Genomic DNA, 18,728 nt, shown 5'->3' with positions numbered 1-18,728 from the left:
TATTAAAAGGTTAAGTTATGGGGCCTCCAGTGAGCCTTTATTGATTTGCCTGTCGTCAGAGAACTACACTGTCCCCACCTGGACTGCATTTGTCTTGTTCACAATTGTATCCAGGGCCTAGCTCTGTGCTCGACACCAAACGGGTCCTCAGAAATATTTACTATTTGAATGAATGATGGAACCTTTTCTCCATCCCCATTATGCTACTTTATCTTTCAACTTCCCTGATTCCCCTGCTTCCAATTTTACTTCCATCCAATGTATACCATTTTCACTCCACTGATTAAAAAAAAAAAAAAATCTTCACGGACTCATCTTGCCAAAGGGCTCAAAATTCCTCAGTTTGACACCTAATGCCATTGATGATCAGGACCCTACCTGCCTTTTCCAGACTTACCTTCCTTCACTCAATTTCACATTGTTCCTTCTTGCAACAACAAATTGCTTCTAATTCTCAGGACACACAATGCTCTATCTAGATCCCAAATGTTTAAATTTCCCTCCCGATGGTAATCCTAGGAGACTATGGGGGATGTTGCTTTATCAGCCCATGCTCACCCATCTCACCACACTCCCTGGGTTACTATCGTCTCTGTACTTCATGATACTGCAGTATTTGTGTATCTGTGTAGGGAGGAGAGTAGAGTTTAAAAAGAGAATTTCCCCAAATAGATAACCAGTCATCCTAATTTAATGAATAGTCCATTTTTTTCCTCCTTAATTTTAAATGTTACCTTTAACATAAAGTAAATGGTTTGATATATGTCAGAGCTATCTCTGAAGTATCACTTTCCATTGATTTGATTTGGGTTTCAAATATCAGATGTTCTAGATTATTATAGTTCTTTTTAGTGTATCTTAATACCTGGTAGGCCAATCTTATGGGAAAAAATAGTATCTTATTGAGCTTTATTTTGCACATCCCCATTGCCATTAAGGTTGAGCATCTTTTCATGTTTCTTGGCCATTCAAGTTTTCTCTTTTAAGGATGTCTGATTCATGCCCTTTACTCATTTGTTGATGATATATATTGAAGCATTGCTTCTTCCAAGTTTTTCAAATTTATGGCGCCACTCATAAGAATGAAGTTTTTAATTTAGATGCAGTTAAAATTTCTATCTTTCCCTCTATGGTTTTTAATATTTTGCTAATAAGTTTCTTTCCCTTCTCTCAAAGGTTGTCAAACTCTTTTCCCATATTTTCTTTTTTTTAATAATTTTTTTAAGGATTTTTATTTATTTATTGAGAGAGAGAATGATAGAGAGAGAGCATGAGAGGGAGGAGGGTCAGAGGGAGAAGTAGACTCCCTGCCGAGCAGGGAGCCTGACGCGGGACTGGATCCCAGGACTCCAGGATCATGACCTGAGCCGAAGACAGTTGCTCTGAGCCACCCAGGCGCCCTCCCGTATTTTCTTCATTGTCTTCAATGTGTAGGTACCAGTCCATCCAAAGGAAAGAGAAAGTATAAAGGGTGAGAGATTTGCTTGCCAACCCAGAGGGGATGGCAACATAGGACACGTGGAGGATGAAGACTTTAGCTACGCATGTCACATGTGAAGAGGGTGAGTTGGAAAAGACAAAATCCTTTTTTTTTTTTTTAAAGATTTTATTTATTTATTTGAGAGAGACTGAGAGATAGAGAGCACGAGAGGGAAGAGGGTCAGAGGGAGAAGCAGACTCACCGCCGAGCAGGGAGCCCGATGTGGGACTCGATCCCGGGACTCCAGGATCATGACCTGAGCCGAAGGCAGTCGCCCAACCAACTGAGCCACCCAGGCGCCCAAGACAAAATCCTTTTGAGTCTACAGCTGACATCTCCAGTTGACTGTGGGTTCTTAATGGATTGACATAAACTACTCACATCTGACTGAAGCTCTCCTGGTACCTTCATCTGGATTCCTTATGTGTGCATGATAGTCTAATGGTAAGGCCCCTCAGTCATGGCTGTACCACTCTTCCCCACCATAATCAGGGGTGTGGGGAGGGGAGGCACAGGGCACTTAGTAACTTGCTGGGCTCAGACCACGGTAGTGGAAGATACGAAGTTAAAATCTAGCTTCCTGTAGTCCTTTGACCCTAGCCATTTTGCCTCCTCAACAACTTCTATCCTAACATGAGTTATTTCTCCTGCATCTCACTCCCTGCAAATTTCACACCAGGAGAGAAATACTGAAAAACAATAGAAAAACAATAGCCTAAAATGTGGGAAGCTCTTGAAAACTTTTGGTAAGGTTAGGGTTTGGTGAGAACTGTACTTTGTAGAGAACTGTAGGTCGAATTTGATAAAGGGAGTGCATGTGGGGGGAAGTGGTGGTGATGTAGGAAATGGTTGGGGTCCAGAGCCGAAGGGCAATAAAGAATTCTTGAGACTTGTTCAGTGAAAAATGTGGTTTTATTCAAGAACAGGGACAAGACCTGTGGGCAGAAAGAGCTGCATTGGGATCAAGAGGGTGGGCCATTATATACCTTTAAGTTGGGAGGGAGTTAGGGACAGCACAAGCCTCCAAGGTATTTTGGAAAGGTTTTCAGGACCCTGAGGGGGCTAGCTATTGTTAAGGAAAGGTCATTCATTTATTACTATTTAGTAAAAACTGTCATGAGACCCTTCAGATATATATCAGTGGGTCCTATGCCTGGAGGATAATTGTTAACCTGTATCTTGGGGGACAGAGATAAAGAAGTTTCCAAAGGAATTTTTGTATGTTAAAGTAGACTCAACAGGATCCTGAGGTCAGGCTAAGATTTGCTCTTAGCAAAGTATCAAGATGGAGGCAGCTGAGTTCCTAGAGGAATGTCACTCTGCCTATTTCAAGGACTTGTCAATGGGTTACAAGTAGTGAGGAAATTTAATAATTTTTCTTCTGCCTTTGTTTCCCACATCAGTAGAACACAGGAAGGAATGGCCCAAGGAGGGCAGAAATTAAGCCATGGTTTGATCCAAAAGGATGAGAAGTAATGTTAATCAACAGAATTCTTGGTAGCTGACTAGATATGAAGGCAACCAAAGAGAGGGAGTCTGGGTCCCTCAAAGAAGGAAATCGATGTTAACATAATCAGGGGAGACTCGGTGTGAGGACTGACTCTGCGGATAAAAGTGGTTTTGTCTTTGAAGGGTGGGTGTGACACCTCGTAAAGATGACCAGCAGGAAAGTGGAGGGAGGTTAAGGCTGGAGACATTGTTTTAGTCGTCCAGATGGAGGCAAAAATTGAATCTCAAAGGTACTACAAATACAGAGAGAAGATCATAGGAAAAACCTGTATGTAGGGGACAAAAAGTAAAAGGAAAGCTGAGAAGGCAGAGGTGTTCAGAGAGAGAGGAGAACCAATTAAGTTGGTGTGATGGGAAGAAATTAGGACTAAAAAAAACTGTTTAGGACTGGTAACCCAAATACTGACAGGCACTGTGGTTTATCTGGGAAATGGACAGTGTCACCTATTCTGGAATTAATTCTTTAAAACACAGCCCAGGGATGCCTGAGTGGCTCAGTCAGTTAAGCGCCTGCCTTCAGCTCAGGTCATGATCCCAGGCTCCGGGGATAGATAGAGTCCCTGCATCGTGCTCCCTGATCAGTGGGGAGCCTTCTTCTCCCTCTGCCTGCCGCTCCCCCTGCTTGTGCTCTCTCTCTGACAAATAAATAAAATTGTTAGAAAGAAAGAAGGAAAAAAGAAGAAAGAAAGAAAAAAGAAAGAAAGAAAGAAAAAGAAAGGAAGAAAGAAAGAAAAAAGAAAAAGAAAGAAAAAGAAAGAAAGAAAGAAAGAAAGAAAGAAAGAAAGAAAGAAAGAAAGAAAGAAAGAAAAAGGCTGGAGTTAAAAGCAAATGTATAAATAAATAAATAAATAAATAAATAAATAAATAAATAAAAACATAGCCCAACACACTCATGTAAAAAAATGAGGAAAGAGAACCTTCCCATGTCAACTATGGAAATACTCCACACCTCATACTAAGGCCCCATATTAAGACTTAATACCTAACCTAACTGCAGTTTCATTCTCCACTCCCCTCCCCTTATGTAACCTTTAACCAATCACCAGAATTTCTTGGTCAACATCGGGAGGTAATCCCCAGATAGACCCCTTACCCTTTACCTGGGCGACATTGCCTAAAGCTATGCAATCCTTGCTAATAAATTCCTATTTTTATGCCCTCTCTCTGCCTTTATTAAAACAAAACAAAACAAAACAAAACAAAAAACAACCAAAAAACAAAAAACTTTCCTTTTCCGCGGCTCAGCTGAGCTCCTTTCTACTTGTTAGATGGCTGCTGCCCCATTCATGAACCCTTCAATAAAGCCAATTTCATCTTTCAAATTACTAAGCTGAATTTTTGTTGTTTAACAGTGACTGGTGCAGGCTTAGGCCAAAAATGAGTAGCAGAGGTGGGGGACTTAAACCCAGGTCGTCTATTCCACAGGCCCTGCTCGTTAAGTGCTGTGCAGTACGGTTCCATACATCTTCACTAACGAAGAGGAAGAGCATCACTTCTCTTGGACTCGCGGTTGTTGGAGGCGGAAAGCACCACCTATTCCAACACCGTTCTCATAAGCCCGGGAAAGAGCCACTCACAGAGCGGGTCTCCCCTGTGAGATGCGACCGGCCCAGAAGGCCAGAGCCCCGCGAGCCCCGCTGCCAGAGTTCCCGAACCCGCAGGTGCTTCCGGGTGCTGGGAAGGAGGAGGGAGCAGGGAGGAGCGCTCGCCCGAGCCCCGTCCCGCCTCCACCCCGCGCGCAGCGGAGAGCCGGGTCTCAGGTTCTCGGGGATGTGCCGCCACGATGGGGACGGCAGCAGGCGGTAATGCGTACTTCCAGAGGGGCAGTCCGTTCTGGTTCACCGTCATCACCCTCTCCTTTGGGTATTACACGGTAAGGGCAGCGGCAGCGGAGTGCAGCCCCGCGAGGAGAGCGAGCACCCGGCCCCCCAGCGCAGGACCCGGGTCAGCCGGCCGGAGGGGTCGCGCAGGCGCAATCCGGCTCTGCGCGCCCGGAGCCCACTGGGAGGGGACCAGGCCCGGGAAGCAGACGCAGGCGCACTTGTCTTGCCTGCGCCTTTCGGCTCTGCCCACGGTCTCGAGAAACCAGTTACCCAGGCTTTCTCGGTATGGGGGCGGGGGCGGGTACGGCTCCCCATCCCAAGACTCAGTGTGTAGATCTTTCAAGATGGTGGTGACGAAGTCCGAGGCCCGGAGGGCTGCTTCCGCCTACTTCCGTCCGGCCAGATGTTTACCTTCGCTGGTCACCATCCTGGCACTGGGCTATTTCGCGGTGAGGCGTGGGGCGAGGCGGTGCGTCTCTTTTGGCCGCCGGCCCCTCGTAGGGCGAGAGGCGCCCTGGTAGCGAGGTCTTATTTAAATTGGAATATTATGGAGCTGGCAAGTGCTGCCCCTTCCGTTCCTTTTGGTTTTGGAGGGTGCAGTGATATTTATGCTTTATTTAAATCTTAGATGCATAAGACATAATGGGAGAGGTAGTACTGCTCTTGGCTGAGGTATGAATGGTACAATAAGTTTTGGACCTCTTGGCACTGAATTCTCAGAAAAACCTAAGCTGGCAGAGATTACAACATAGAGACTAAGGGAAAGTTGATCAGATTACAAAAACCTAATGTGATTAGCACTTCACAAACTTGATGTACTTATTTTCCAGCTCTGTGAAGTGGATCATTCCCAGTTTTAGATGTAGGAAAAGTGAAAGAAGGAAAAAGGATTCTAAATTAAGTGAGGGGTTTGGCTCCAGCCATAGATTCTGCAGTAAAGAAGCTAGCCAGGGCACAGAAACTTAAAGCTTATTAATAATCTGTATAAAATAATGTTTTTGGTGGAATTCACTAAGAATAGAAGTCATCCCGTCTGGGCACTGAGTCTGATAACCATGTAGCTTCCTCCACATAGATCTCCCACTGGAATAGCTTTTAGAAAACAGAAGTGGAGGGGCGCCTGGGTGGCTCAGTCGTTAAGCGGCTGCCTTCGGCTCAGGTCATGATCCCAGGGCCCTCAAGCCTGCTTCTCCCTCTCCCACTCCCCCTGCCTGTGTTCCCTGTCTCGCTGTGTCTCTGTGTCAAATAAATAAAATCTTAAAAAAGAAAAGAAAAGAAAACAGAAGTGGAGAGTGGAAGCCCAGATGACTTAGTTCGGAAATTCTGTGGTCTCTAGTTTTTCTTGTAGAATCTGGATTGTTTCATAGTCTCTCTCAAAAATAAACATTTGCTGATTTAAGTGACTTAATAGGTATTCTATGCCTCTGGTTCTCTTGCAGTGGGTTGTCTTCTGGCCTCAGAGTATCCCTTATCAGAGCCTCGGGCCGCTGGGCCTCTTCACTCAGTACTTGGTGGACCATCATCATACCCTCCTGCACAATGGGTAAGCAGGGCTCTGGAAATGGGATGTGGACCCTGCAGCTCCAGTTCCACTGTAGATCTGGAAGGCCTGCACTTGCCTTTAGATATCTAAGAGTGTCGCTGGTTCACATTAAGGCATTGAGGTTTCTGTGTTAGATTTCATCAGCAGATAACCATCACCTTAAACTAGGCTGACTTTTGTTTTAGGTATTGGCTTGCCTGGCTGATTCACTTGGGAGAGTCCTTGTACGCCATGGTTTTGTGCAAGTAAGTGTGTTTAATAGTGCTTTAGCGTTTTTCTCTTGGTATCTAATATAAGTTGAGAGTAGCCACATTTAAATAATTCATGGATTTGTAGGCCGAGAACATTCTCAGGGTAGAGTTGAATCTCCACACCTAATACTGAGCCTAGCCCCGAAGGAGTACTCGGTAACTATTTAATTAATGGATTCATTTCATTTGTGTTAGTTAGTTAGTTATTTGACTACTTAATTTGGATGATTTTTCTCATTAAAAAAAAAAAATTCTCTGTATAGCTCCACCTATAGCAAAAGATTTGGGGGTTGCCTTCTATTTTGAAAAAGAGCCAATTTATTGACATAGGCCGATGATTCTCAATCCTAGTTTCACAACTGAATCACCTGAGGAGCTTTTTGAAATATACATGTCTGGTGTCCAGACCCAGAGACCTGATTCAGTAGGCCTGGCCTCTGAAATGGGAGTCTGTTCTTTTTTTCAAGCTCCACAAACAATTCTGGGATGCATTGCAAGTTAGAAAACCTCTCAGTTCGACCCTACTCAGCAGGTGCCAGTGTAGGTTAATACTGTGTGAGGGACCTAGGAAAGATTCTCTCTTTTTTTTTTTAAAGATTTTATTTATTTATTTGAGAGAGCTAGAAAGAGAGAGAGAGAGAGAGAGCGCACATGAGAGGGGGGAGGGCCAGAGGGAGAAGCAGACCCCCCGCTGAGCAGGGAGCCCGATGCGGGACTCGATCCCGGGACTCCGGGATCATGACCTGAGCCGAAGGCAGTCGCTTAACCAACGGAGCCACCCAGGCGCCCGGAAAGATTCTCTTGACATTAGTACTTCATGTAAGCATGTGCAGACAATATGGTGTCATGAAGAGGTGGTTACAGTAATGCCAAATTACTTTGCAGTTAACTTCTGGTCAAGGTGAGCTATCACCTCTATTACTGTTGTATTACTTCTAAAAGGGCAAAGCAAGATACCTTCTAACAACCATGTTTTACAAACAACAACAAAACTCATAATGAACCTTGCTTTCCATAATTTAAAAAAATTATTATAGAAAATTTCAAACTTTATCTATACCCCTTCCCTCCTCCTTGCCCTACTCCTGGATTCTTTTGAAACAAATCCTAGACATTATATTATCTCATCTATAAATAGTTTATTATGTGCCTCTAAAAGATAAGAATTATTTTTTGTAAACATAACTACAATAATTATCATGCATGTAAATATTGACAGTAATTCCTTAATATCACCAAATATGTTAGTCAATGTGCAAATCTCCCCAATTATTTCATTTTCTTAAATATTTGAATTTCTGAATCAGGATCCAAATAAAGTTCAAACATTGTAATTAAAAAAAACAACAGCAACCATGTTTTAATAATAAAAGTAATATTTATTGAGCGTACACTATGCCAGACACTTGCTAAGTGCTTTAAAGAGATGATGTTACTCTATCTTCTGGTTTAGGGAACAAGCTGCCCTTTTTAGGAGAGGAGCAGAAAGCAGCCCTGTCCTCTCTCAAGCCCTTTCCAGGTCCTCTTACCCTGTGGGTTGGGGTCTGCCTCCCACCGTAGCCCCGGATGAAATCCAAAGCACTTCCCTAGGTTTCCCAGTCACTATCTGATACCCTCCAGTCTAGTCCAGTCTGTTTATTAAAAGCATAAACTGGTCCCTAAGTCCCTCATCCAGCTGGGGCTCAGGAGCCTGCTGTGGGGAAGGGAGTATAGTTGGTGGCTTCTCTCTCAGGCCACCTCCTTTTCCTATTTGCTAGCAACAGCTGCTTATGGCCTGTTGAGGGGACAGCAATCAGGGGAAACAGGGCACAGTCTGCCTTGTGGTCAGGCAGCTGGGCGCTATGGATGTTGCATGCCCAGTGTTCGCTTTTTTTCTCCAGGGGGGCCTGGTGGAGTTCTGAGAAGCCAGCCATCATTAGGGATCCCCTTCTGTAGTCCCTTTGATGGTTCCTTCAGGTGCCTCCTCCAGCCTGCCCCTGGCCGGTTCCTCTCAGGAACTCTGACTGGGGGGAGTTTTTCTTTTTTCTTTCTTTCTTTCTTTTTTTTTTTTTTTATTTTAAGAGTTTCTTTATTTGACAGAGAGAGCAAGAGAGCACAAGCAGGGGAAGTGGCAGAGGGAGAGGGAGAAGCAGGCTCCCCGCTGAGCAGGGAGCCCGGTGCGGGGCTCGATCCCAGGACCCTGGGATCATGACCTGAGCTGAAAGCAGACGCTTAACCAACTGAGCCACCTAGGTGCCCCTGGAGGGAATTTTTCTTTTACTGAGATCTCTTCTATCCTTCAGTTAGGGCCTCTGGGACAGGGTCCCTTTTAAGCCCACTGTGCCTGTGGCCTTCCAGCAGATCGGGATGGCTCACAGTAACAGCTTCCTCATCCCTCCAGTGGGATAAATCCACAAGTACATGCAGTTCTCACTGCGGCAATGTACCTTTGATTTCCCATCAGGTAAGCTGTACCTGAGTCTTTAAACTTGAGAATTAGATATTAATCTTTTCCCCCAAATTCCAGGGGACTTAGGTCAAGCTCTCCAGGTGGTTTTGTTGATGCTGTTCTTTGAACTTGACTTACAATAGGAAATGCCACAGCACTAGTACCTCTTTGCAATGGTCCCTCAGCCTCACAGTGAAATCTTAGCTTGGAGGTGTGTGGTCTAACCCCTCGGACACCATTATTTGATACCCGTTCTCTTGTGGCATTTGGAGCCTCTAAATAAAACCAAAGGACTCAAATTTAACCTCTTGCTGTCCAGGTCTTTGAAGGCTGGAGGGAGGGGTGCTTGGGTGTCCCAGTCGGTTAAGCGTCTGCCTTCAGCTCAGGTCATGATGCCAGGGTCCTGGGATCGAGTCCCGCATCGGGCTCCCTGCTCAGTGGGGAGTCTGCTTCTCCCTCTCCCCGCTGCTCATGCTCTCTCTCACTCTCTCTCTCTCTCAAATAAATAAATTAAAAAAAAAGGGGGAAGGGAGAGCAGGTACAGAGAGCTTAGGTTACTATTGTGCTTTTGAAATCATTTCTTTATGGTCTCACATGTTGTAGTATTATCACTTGTCACTCTACATCGGAACAAATACTCCTTTAGAATTATGAATGAATGAATACATCTAAGTGAATGTACATTTGTAGCCTTCCAAATCACACTGTCCAGCAATAAAAAGGAATTGGTGAATTCCTTTTAACCAGAGATTAGATTGGACTATATGTTTGACTTCATGGCCACCAGAGTATATGTACGTATAGATGTAAAGTCTTCTCTGCATTTTTCCATTGTCACATATGCCTGTTTTTCCATGTCTGTACCTATGACTTTACCTCATTCATTTATTGGTGCGTAGTATTCTGTTATATGGATGTGCCTTAGTGTATTTCACAAATCGCCCTCTGATACACTTCTAAGTCTCTCACTTTTATTATTTTTTTTTTAAAAGATTTTATCTATTTGAGAGAGAGAGAATGAGAGATAGAGAACACGAGAGGGAGGAGGGGCAGAGGGAGAAGCAGACTCCCTGCCGAGCCGGGAGCCCGATGTGGGACTGGATCCCAGGACTCCAGGATCATGACCTGAGCCGAAGGCAGTCGCTTAACCGACTGAGCCACCCAGGCGCCCTCACTTTTATTATTATAAGTAATACTGCATGAACATGAATTTCTCATACATCTTGGCCCTTCCGTTGTTGCTGAAAAAGGAAAAGCTTTCAATATTTTCCTAACGTTTTTTCTAGGTCATGTAGACCTCCTTTATCAGAATAAGGAAGTTCTATCCTATTTCTGAGTTTGCTGAGAACTTGTATTCAGAATGGATGCTGTAATTTTTCAAATGCTTCTGCAGTTATCAAGATGGTCATATGATTTTTCTCCTTTATTCTGTTAGTGTGGAAAATTATATCATTTTTACATACATTGTTTTTAAATTTTGTTTTAAATTAGAAGTCATCCACATGAGACTTCTTCATATACAGACGAGACTAGCAAGGCCATTCACTTCAGTTGGGTCGTTTTCTTTTGAGCTTTGTTTTAAGCAGTTTAGTTTGAATGACTGCAACAAGGTGTTTATTATTACTATGTGCCAGGCCTTTTACTAAATACTTTGTGTATGTTATTTCATAAATCATCTCAAAACTTACTGAGATAAATACTGATATTCCTGTTTTTTTTTTAGATTTTTATTTATTTGAGAGAGAGAGAGTACAAGGGGGGGCGGGGAGGGGGAGAAGCAAACTCCTGGCTGAACAGGGAGCCCGATGAGGGGCTCGATCCCAGGACTCTGGGATCATGACCTGAGCTGAAGGCAGACACTTAACTGACTGAGCCACCCAAGCGCCCTGATATTCCTATTTTTCAGAGGAGGAAACAGATTCTGAGAGAATGAGTGACTTGCTCAGCATCACAGCTAGCTCTTGGCAAGCCAGGATTTACATTTGTTCTACCTTCAAAACACTTCTTCTAAAGCCATCCTGGTGCTGGAGCTTTTTAACCCTATCTGCTCTTCAAAGCCTCATGAGAAATGGTTTTATAATACCGTGCCCTAGGCAGTAGCCACACTGCATCTGAGGGAAGAGTGTACTGTCCTAAATGCACACACACAAAGATGAAAATAAACCATGAGAATTAAGAAGCTGGAGGAAAATGGCAAAATAAACCTAATGAAAGTAAATAGAGGGAATAGTTTTTTCAATGGAAGACAGTAACTCTTATGAAACCATAACATTAAAATTCTGGTGGCTAAGTTTTTCTTTTTGTTTTTTTTTTAGGTCTAAAGGCATCACAGATGGTCGGGCTCAACTACTCTGGTTCCTACAAACGTATCTCTTTGGGATAGCATCTCTCTCCATCTTGATAGCTTACAGACCAAAACGCCAAAAACAAACTTAAGATACCCAAAAGCTTTCTTTACACTTTTGACATTCAACTTCACTGTTTTGGGGGTGGGGGAGATGCTGGGGGATGCTGAGTTTACTTGATCTTTCTATTTTCCAGAAATTTAAGACCCTCTAGTTATTCATTGCTCTTTCATACGCTCTGGTTGAGCTTGACTAGATGATAGGAAAGGATTTAAGCTTCCCAGTTCTGCAGACTAACCTGTTTGGCTGAGAGCTTCCAAGCTACCTGCTTGAGGTCCTTGGCCATGTTGGTGCTCCTTGTATCATCTGGTTTAAGCTGTGTACTAAAACTGCTTGTTGGTATAACTTTGGTCCCACCTTCTGACTAAGACACCTTACCCTTACCACCGCATCTTAGCTCTCCTTTTCCCCAAATTTTTCCACCTTTCTGAACCAAGACAGAGTGACATTTCCCCAACACATCAATTCCACATGCACTAGGCACCTGGGAAGCAGGATCTTATCCTCTCAAACTTCCATTTCTCACACACCAAGAAAAGGAAGATAAGCAAGTGCCTGGAATGGGCCAGGCCGAGCAGTGACCTAGAGGCACAGAGGACACACAGTACCTAGAGGAGAGGATCGGGAATGCCTCCCCTGATAGAGCCAGCCAGAAGCCATCCTTGTGCAGGCGTCTGATGGCCACTGCTAGATGGCTCCTTCTGGTCAGGACCACATCTTAGCTTGATTTTTTTTTTTCCAGCACCTGAGTCATTGCCTTGCACACAGGTGTTCTGTCAGTGTTTTCTGAACCACAGACCGAAACTGAATTAACTTGTCATTTGTTCAGTATCATTCCAGTTGTTATCTGAAAACTGCAGAACCCATTCAGGGTATTCTCAAAGAAAAGCACAGAACTGCCCTTGACTGGTGGTACCCCCTTTCTGTGGGTCCCCTGGTAGGAAACTTGTGTCTTTTTCACACTTGCCTATTCTTAGTCATTTTCTGCAGATTCTGTAACATCTCCCTCCAGCTCCAGCTTACTTAAACACAGACGTTCCTGAGCTAGAGATTCTAACTGGAAGCTAGTGACTACCTCTCCCATTCACCTGACTAAACCTTTTTACTAGTGACTGGTCAGGGCAGGAGGGTCACTGACCTTGGCAGAATGACTGTCACCTAGGAGCCATTAGAGTTCCTTTCTTGGAGGACCACCTAGGCAGTCCCTAGTTCTCTAGGGACTAGATCTTATTTTCCTTCTATGGTACAGTAGGGCACGTTCTCTATTTTAAGCAAACATTTATGAGAGACAGCCCCTTTGCCCCCAAAAGAGACCCCAAGTAAAAGTACAACCCTGAAAGATTATGGACTATGAATTGTTTCTGGTGGAGATGACTTTCTACAACTATATCTCAGTTTTTCCTGTTTTCTTTTGTCATGAAGGGGTTGGCTTTTAGTAGAGAAAAAAATTTTTGATCATCGAGTTAAGCATCATGGAAATCCAACACAGATTTTTTAAAAGCATGGTCCTCTCGAAAGAGAAATAGTAATGACAGCAACGATATGGCAGATTACTGAATGAATGAATGAACTTGAATAAATGCTGTGAATTGTCTTCTCTGTTCAAATGCTTTTTTGTATGTCCATTTTGTTATATTGTCACACATTTGATTCTACTTTTTTTCCAAGTAGATAGAACTGTTTGAACAGTTCAAATATCAAGGCTTTTGGGGCACCTGGGTGGCTCAGTCGTTAAGCGTCTGCCTTCAGCTCAGGTCATGATCTCAGGGTTCTGGGATCAAGCCCTGCATCGGGCTCCCTGCTCCACGGGAGGCTTGCTTCTCCCTCTCCCACTCCCCCTGCTTGTGTTCCCTCTCTCGCTGTCTCTCTCTGTCAACTAAATAAATAAATAAAATCTTTAAAAAACAAAAACAAGTGTCAAGGCTTTTTTCATTGATAATGTAGAATGCCCTAATTGTAGGGCATATTGCCCCTCGTTATGCTTATGGAGCTGCCCAGAGCCCACCTCACTCCATGCACACTGAGTCATGGGTGGACATGAGTGTCTCCTTTCATTGTAGGATTTGCCCTCTTTTTGTTTTCATTTATATTTCATTCAGCATCTGATACAGTGAATGCAGCAAGTGAAAGGAGTATTTCTACTTTTTAAATGCCAAAAGTATAAAATCCTGTCATCTTATTTGGAATATTATCATGACTTACAACAAAAAAGGATCTTAATGAGCAAATGGTGAGGGTCATTTTATAGCCCCATAAACTGCATCCCATCGAGGTGAAGTGACCTCAAATCACACAGAGGCCAGACTCCGACGAGATCTTGTGTTTCTCCCGTCCTCCACAGCCCAGGAGCATAGAAGTTAAGTCTGTGAAGCAAAAAAGAACAGAGAAATGAAGACATTGTCTTCGTGTTGAAGCTGTAATGGTGACGTGGGAGAAACATCCTTGTTGAGTTCAGATGAGAAAAAGCCAGAAGGCTCTCTCTCGGAAGCGACCGTGGAAGCCAGACAAACTAACTGTTTTCTTACCTCCTGCCCCTACCCCGAAGATGTCAGAAGCACATATAGTTTGGAAGAATAAAAAAGGACTCATGGAAAAACCCACAACTAATGACCTCAGCACTTCAGCAGTGACGGGCCAGTGTGCAGTGTTTCCTCGTCAACAGCCTGCCTGTTCAGGACCCCATGCAATCCACATCTAAACGTGTTTTTTAAGCCATGGTTTTAAAACAAGGCTTGGGCTTAAGAGGTCATGTTCCAGATGTAAAGAGGTTCTTGAGCAAAACAACTTGTTTTGAGAGCCCTACGTATTTACACGGAGGATCTGAAAACAAAAAAAAGTTGGAGAACCTGCCGTTGAGATTCGAGAACACAGTGCAGTCACATTTTTATCTTTGCCTGGGCCCTTCCTGGAGCCTTGTTAATCAAAGCTCTTCAGTTAGCATAAATATCATTTATCCCATTACCTTATTGGCACAGGAAAAAAGATGCTAGTAGGGTGGCTGAGTAATATATTTGTAAAGGTGTGAGACCTCTCGCTGCAAGACTGCTTATCCACATCAAATTGGGAATCAACTGTTCTCTCTTTATCATAGTGTTGGACAGCGAGAGACTATAATTATTTCACATTTCTCTCTGAAGAAGAGATCTATCCTGATTCCACAGTGGATACTTGAAAATCGTATTCAAAATACTGTACATGTAATTTTTTCTTAAATTTTATTTGTTAGCAAGAATGCACAAGCAGGGGTAAGCGGCAGAGAGAGAGGGAGAAGCAGGCTCCCCGCTGAGCAGGGAGCCCGATAGGGGATCCCAGGACCCTGGGGTCATGACCTGAGCCGAAGGCAGACGTGTAAGTGACCAAGCCACCCAGCTGTTGTCCCCCATATTTGTAATTTCTATAAACATTTTAAGACGGCTCCTAAACTTTTTTAATAGGGTTGAGTATATCGATTGTCTCTTTTTTGTTTGCAGTGAATCACGAAGGTGGATTAGGGAAGATGCCTTTGGCACCCTGATACTGTTCAGGGAAATGTTTATGACAGTGTCAGGGGTGGGCGAGTCTGCGTCATAGGTGTGAATGGAGGTCTCGGTCCTTGGATTCCCCATGAAAAGATTTATGTGGGGCTCCGTGCTCCAATAAAGACAGCAGGAAAGGAGCAATCATCGAGCAGTTTATTAGTGGGAGAGGAGACAGGTTTCTTGGAGTGGTTGTTTTGGAATTGGATATTATTGGGTCTTTCTGGGCTGGGAAGAGCTGTGAGGTACAGTGCGGTGGTCTCTAAAGGAGGCTGCTTCCAAACTTTTGCGAAACTCCTCGCACAGGTTGGGAGGGGAAGTTTTTGACCCTGCAAGCTTGGTCCCAGAATAGTCAGGGCAGCCTTTCTCCATGGAGGGGGCTGTACCTGCAATGCAAATGAATTACAGTAAGTCTAGGGGTTACCCCGGGGCAGAGATGGAAGAGGAGAGCGCATGTTGGGCACGTGTCACTCTTGATGTATCAGGCCCAAGGACTTGGAAGCCACGGGTCAGGATGATGAGCTCCCAGGCTTACAATGTGTAGCATTTTTTAAATCACCGTCCCTGCCTCCGGCTCTAGTCTCTATCATTCCCCTTCAAGGATTGGGATTCTGCTTCAGGGCGTTTTTCCCACTGCTCAGATCTAGCTTCTAGCTAACAAAAGAACTTTCACTTTTTCTTTGTGCCAAGCTGTGGCATGAGATGTTCCTAGTAAACAGAAATTCGTTCATAAAAATTGCCACTAAAATCAATATCTTGACATTACCACAGATGAGAGTATTGGCATCTATAATATAGAGAAGCATTCCCTAAACCTCAGGCATGTAGGGACCACCCCCACAAGACTAGTCATGTCTACACTACACATAATTCACTTTAAAAAATCTTCCTAGGCAGGAATAACTACGAAATGCCCCGCTTGGTTTGTTCATTTTACTTTTTCTCTGATACATGCGAGAATAATGCACAATCATTACCTAGATCACCATGTACATCAATGATACAGTCAGCAAACTAGTAACAATTTAAAAGTATTACACTACTCGATGAGATTGAAGTGTGGCATTTAACCTGGCTCTAGCCACAAGATTTTAGGCAAGTTTGTCACGTTTGTGGATCTCAGTTTCATGATTAAAAGAGTAAGAATAATTTTACACTGTGCCTGGGATGACAATAGTATGGTAAATTTAAATGAAATAATCTAGATAAAGCAATTGTAAAACTGTAACATACTAAGTAACAGTTTTACTGGAAGGTTGCTAATCGCCAGCAATGCGTCCCGTGCTGCTCAAACATGACCATGCGCATGGATCACGTGCAATCACGTGCAATCTCGCCAAAACGCAGGCAGGTTCTGTGTGTGTGAGCGGCGTGGGCTGGGAGCAGTGGGGTAAGTTCACTGGTCATGACATTAAGTTAAAATAGTTGCCTTCTTAAGGGGAAATATACTGATAAGTTTAGGAAAATAATTGGGATAAATAAACATGAACTGAGGAATTAGGTGCAAGTGCCATATGGACAAAAATAGGGTATATAATTGCTTTTATTTGAAAATTTTTAAGCCTTCAGAAAAGTTACATGAGTACAGAGAACATCCATACGCCCTTCACCTCCCAGGTTCACCAGTTAGTGACATTTTGCCATCTTTGCTTTATCCCTCTCTTTTTCTCCCTCAGCATATAATTGTTTCTTTTTCTCCCCTGGATCATTTGAGAGCATTTGCAGACACCACTGCACTTCACCTTCAGCGTGCATCTCCTAAGAACACAAGCGTTGTGTTGCATAATTGTTACCTCCAGGAAATTTAACATTATCCTCTACCCAGTACAGATTCAAATCTCCGCCATTGTGCTGATGATGTCATTCAGAGCCTCTGGGACAGCTGGGGTGGGAGAGTCCTGGATCCCATCCAGAATCACACAAAGTATTTAGTTGTCAGGTTTCCTTAGGCTCTTTAGAAGCATTCCTCAGCCTTTTGTTTTGTTTTTGTTTAGCCTTTAACGACTGACATTTCTGAAGCACCCAGGCCAGCCATGTTGCAGAATGGCCCCCAATTTTGTCTGCCTCCTCGTGATCAGACTGAAGTTAAAGGCTCCAGGAGGAGCACAGCCAGGTCCTTTTCAGTGCATCAGTTCAGAGACATGCGGGGATGTTGGTCCCATTATCTATGATGCTAAATTTCATTACTTGGTTAAGTTGGTTTTCTCCATTTTAAAGACATCTTCCCTTCCTTTGAATTAATACGGGGTGTGCAGGCTGATACTTCAATACCACAGGACCACGTGCTCCCGATGGTTGAAGTATCCATTGATGATTCTCACCTCAACCAATTTTTACCATGATGCTTATAAACTGGTGATTTTCCTATTTCTGTCATTTCTTTTACATTTATTAGTTGGCATTCTGCAAAGAAGAGGTTTCCTTTCTCCCTGCTCCACTACTTGCATTTATGTGTTCGCTTAATATTGGAGGCATCACTATGAACTTACGGATTCTTTTTAATTTTATATATTATAAACCATTTCTATCATTATTCATTTTGATGTTCCAAGTTGGCCCTTCAAGGTGGTTCATGTGTCCTTTTGAAATGCCCTTATCTGTTTTTGAGTCTTTTCAACAAACTGATTTTCCTGCCCTAGCCCTAGAATCAGCCATTTCTCCAAGTTTGGCTTCCTAATTTAATTGAAGAAAGGTATTTAGCAACTAAGATCTGGTGTGTTCCTTGCTGTCAAGGGTGTCTTTGCTGTTAGTACCATTCAGAGGCCAGACTTAAGAACATAGGTTTTTGTTTTGTTTTGTTTTTTAATCAGGAGTGTATGCTGATGCCTTGTCCCTGCAATTCTACCCCTCGGGGCCCTGCCCGTCCCTGTGCTGCCTCCTCCCACAGTGAGAGCCTTGGTTTGAACATCAGTGTTTTCTTCATCACTCAGTCCTACAACACACACAAAATGGTTTCAGAAGACTTCAGTTCATCAGCCAATATTACTACAAACTTTTTTTTTTTTTTTAGATTTTATTTATTTCACAGAGACAGAGCACAAGCAGGGGGAGGGGCAGAGGGAGAGGGAGAAGCAGGCTCCCCGCTGAGCAGGGAGCCCCATGCGGGACTTGATCCCAGGGCCCCGGGATCATGACCTGAGCTGAAGGCAGATGCCCAGCCCACTGAGCCACCCAGGCGCCCCAACAACAAACTGTTTTTGCACTCATTTGATCCTTTCAATACATTATGACATATGTTATGGAGTTATATTTATTGTCTCCTTGTGAATATGCTATTAATTGGTTTGGTATTCAGTTAGGTTTTGGGCTCATTTGCTAATTTGTATTCAATTTCAGGGCTTTCTTTTTCCCTAGCGTTGTTAATTTTATCTTACATCCTTTAATATATAAGACATTGACAAAGTTCAAAAGGCAAAACTATATAAAAAGGTATATTTGGAGAGGTCTTATTCTGTTCTCCATCCCTACCCTCTCCCTACAGGTAACATGAGGGGGAAAAGTTAAACATGAAATCTCCTGCCAAACCAGAACATCCTCTCCACAAATGTAGGAAAGAAAGAAAACCGTTTTATTATTCAATAAGCTCTAAACCAGACTATGATGTGCATCTGAGCATGAGATTGCAAAGACAGAAAGAAATCTCACCCTTCTTTTTTTTTTTATTTTAAAGATCTTATTTATTTGACAAAGAGACACAGCGAGAGAGGGAACACAAGCAGGGGGAGTGGGAGAGGGAGAAGCAGGCTTCCCGCTGAGCAGGGAGCCCGATGCGGG

The 18,728-nt window shown here is 43.5% G+C and overlaps 1 protein-coding gene across 4 annotated transcripts; it reads left to right on the top strand.

Moving 5' to 3' along the window:
• Positions 1-4,664: 4,664 nt before the first annotated feature.
• TMEM254 (transmembrane protein 254) lies at positions 4,665-13,033 on the top strand. 4 transcript variants are annotated; one of them, XM_027596975.2, is made up of 4 exons: positions 4,677-4,862; positions 6,252-6,355; positions 6,541-6,600; positions 11,350-13,033. In XM_027596975.2, exons 1-4 carry the CDS (start codon positions 4,773-4,775, stop codon positions 11,468-11,470), a joined length of 375 nt encoding a protein of 124 aa, XP_027452776.1. In that variant the 5' UTR covers positions 4,677-4,772; the 3' UTR covers positions 11,471-13,033. The 4 variants fall into 4 exon arrangements, with proteins under 4 accessions (XP_027452779.1, XP_027452776.1, XP_027452775.1 ...); XM_027596974.2 differs by lacking the exon at positions 4,677-4,862 and adding an exon at positions 5,102-5,261; XM_027596978.2 differs by lacking the exon at positions 6,541-6,600 and having other exon boundaries at positions 4,665-4,862.
• Positions 13,034-18,728: the final 5,695 nt, after the last annotated feature.

The sequence above is a fragment of the Zalophus californianus genome, chromosome 15 (genome assembly GCF_009762305.2).
Source record: "Zalophus californianus isolate mZalCal1 chromosome 15, mZalCal1.pri.v2, whole genome shotgun sequence".
Classification (NCBI taxonomy): Eukaryota; Metazoa; Chordata; class Mammalia; order Carnivora; family Otariidae; genus Zalophus; species Zalophus californianus.
The sequence above is the reverse complement of the archived record's forward strand: the minus strand, read 5'-3'. Positions and strand labels throughout refer to the sequence as shown.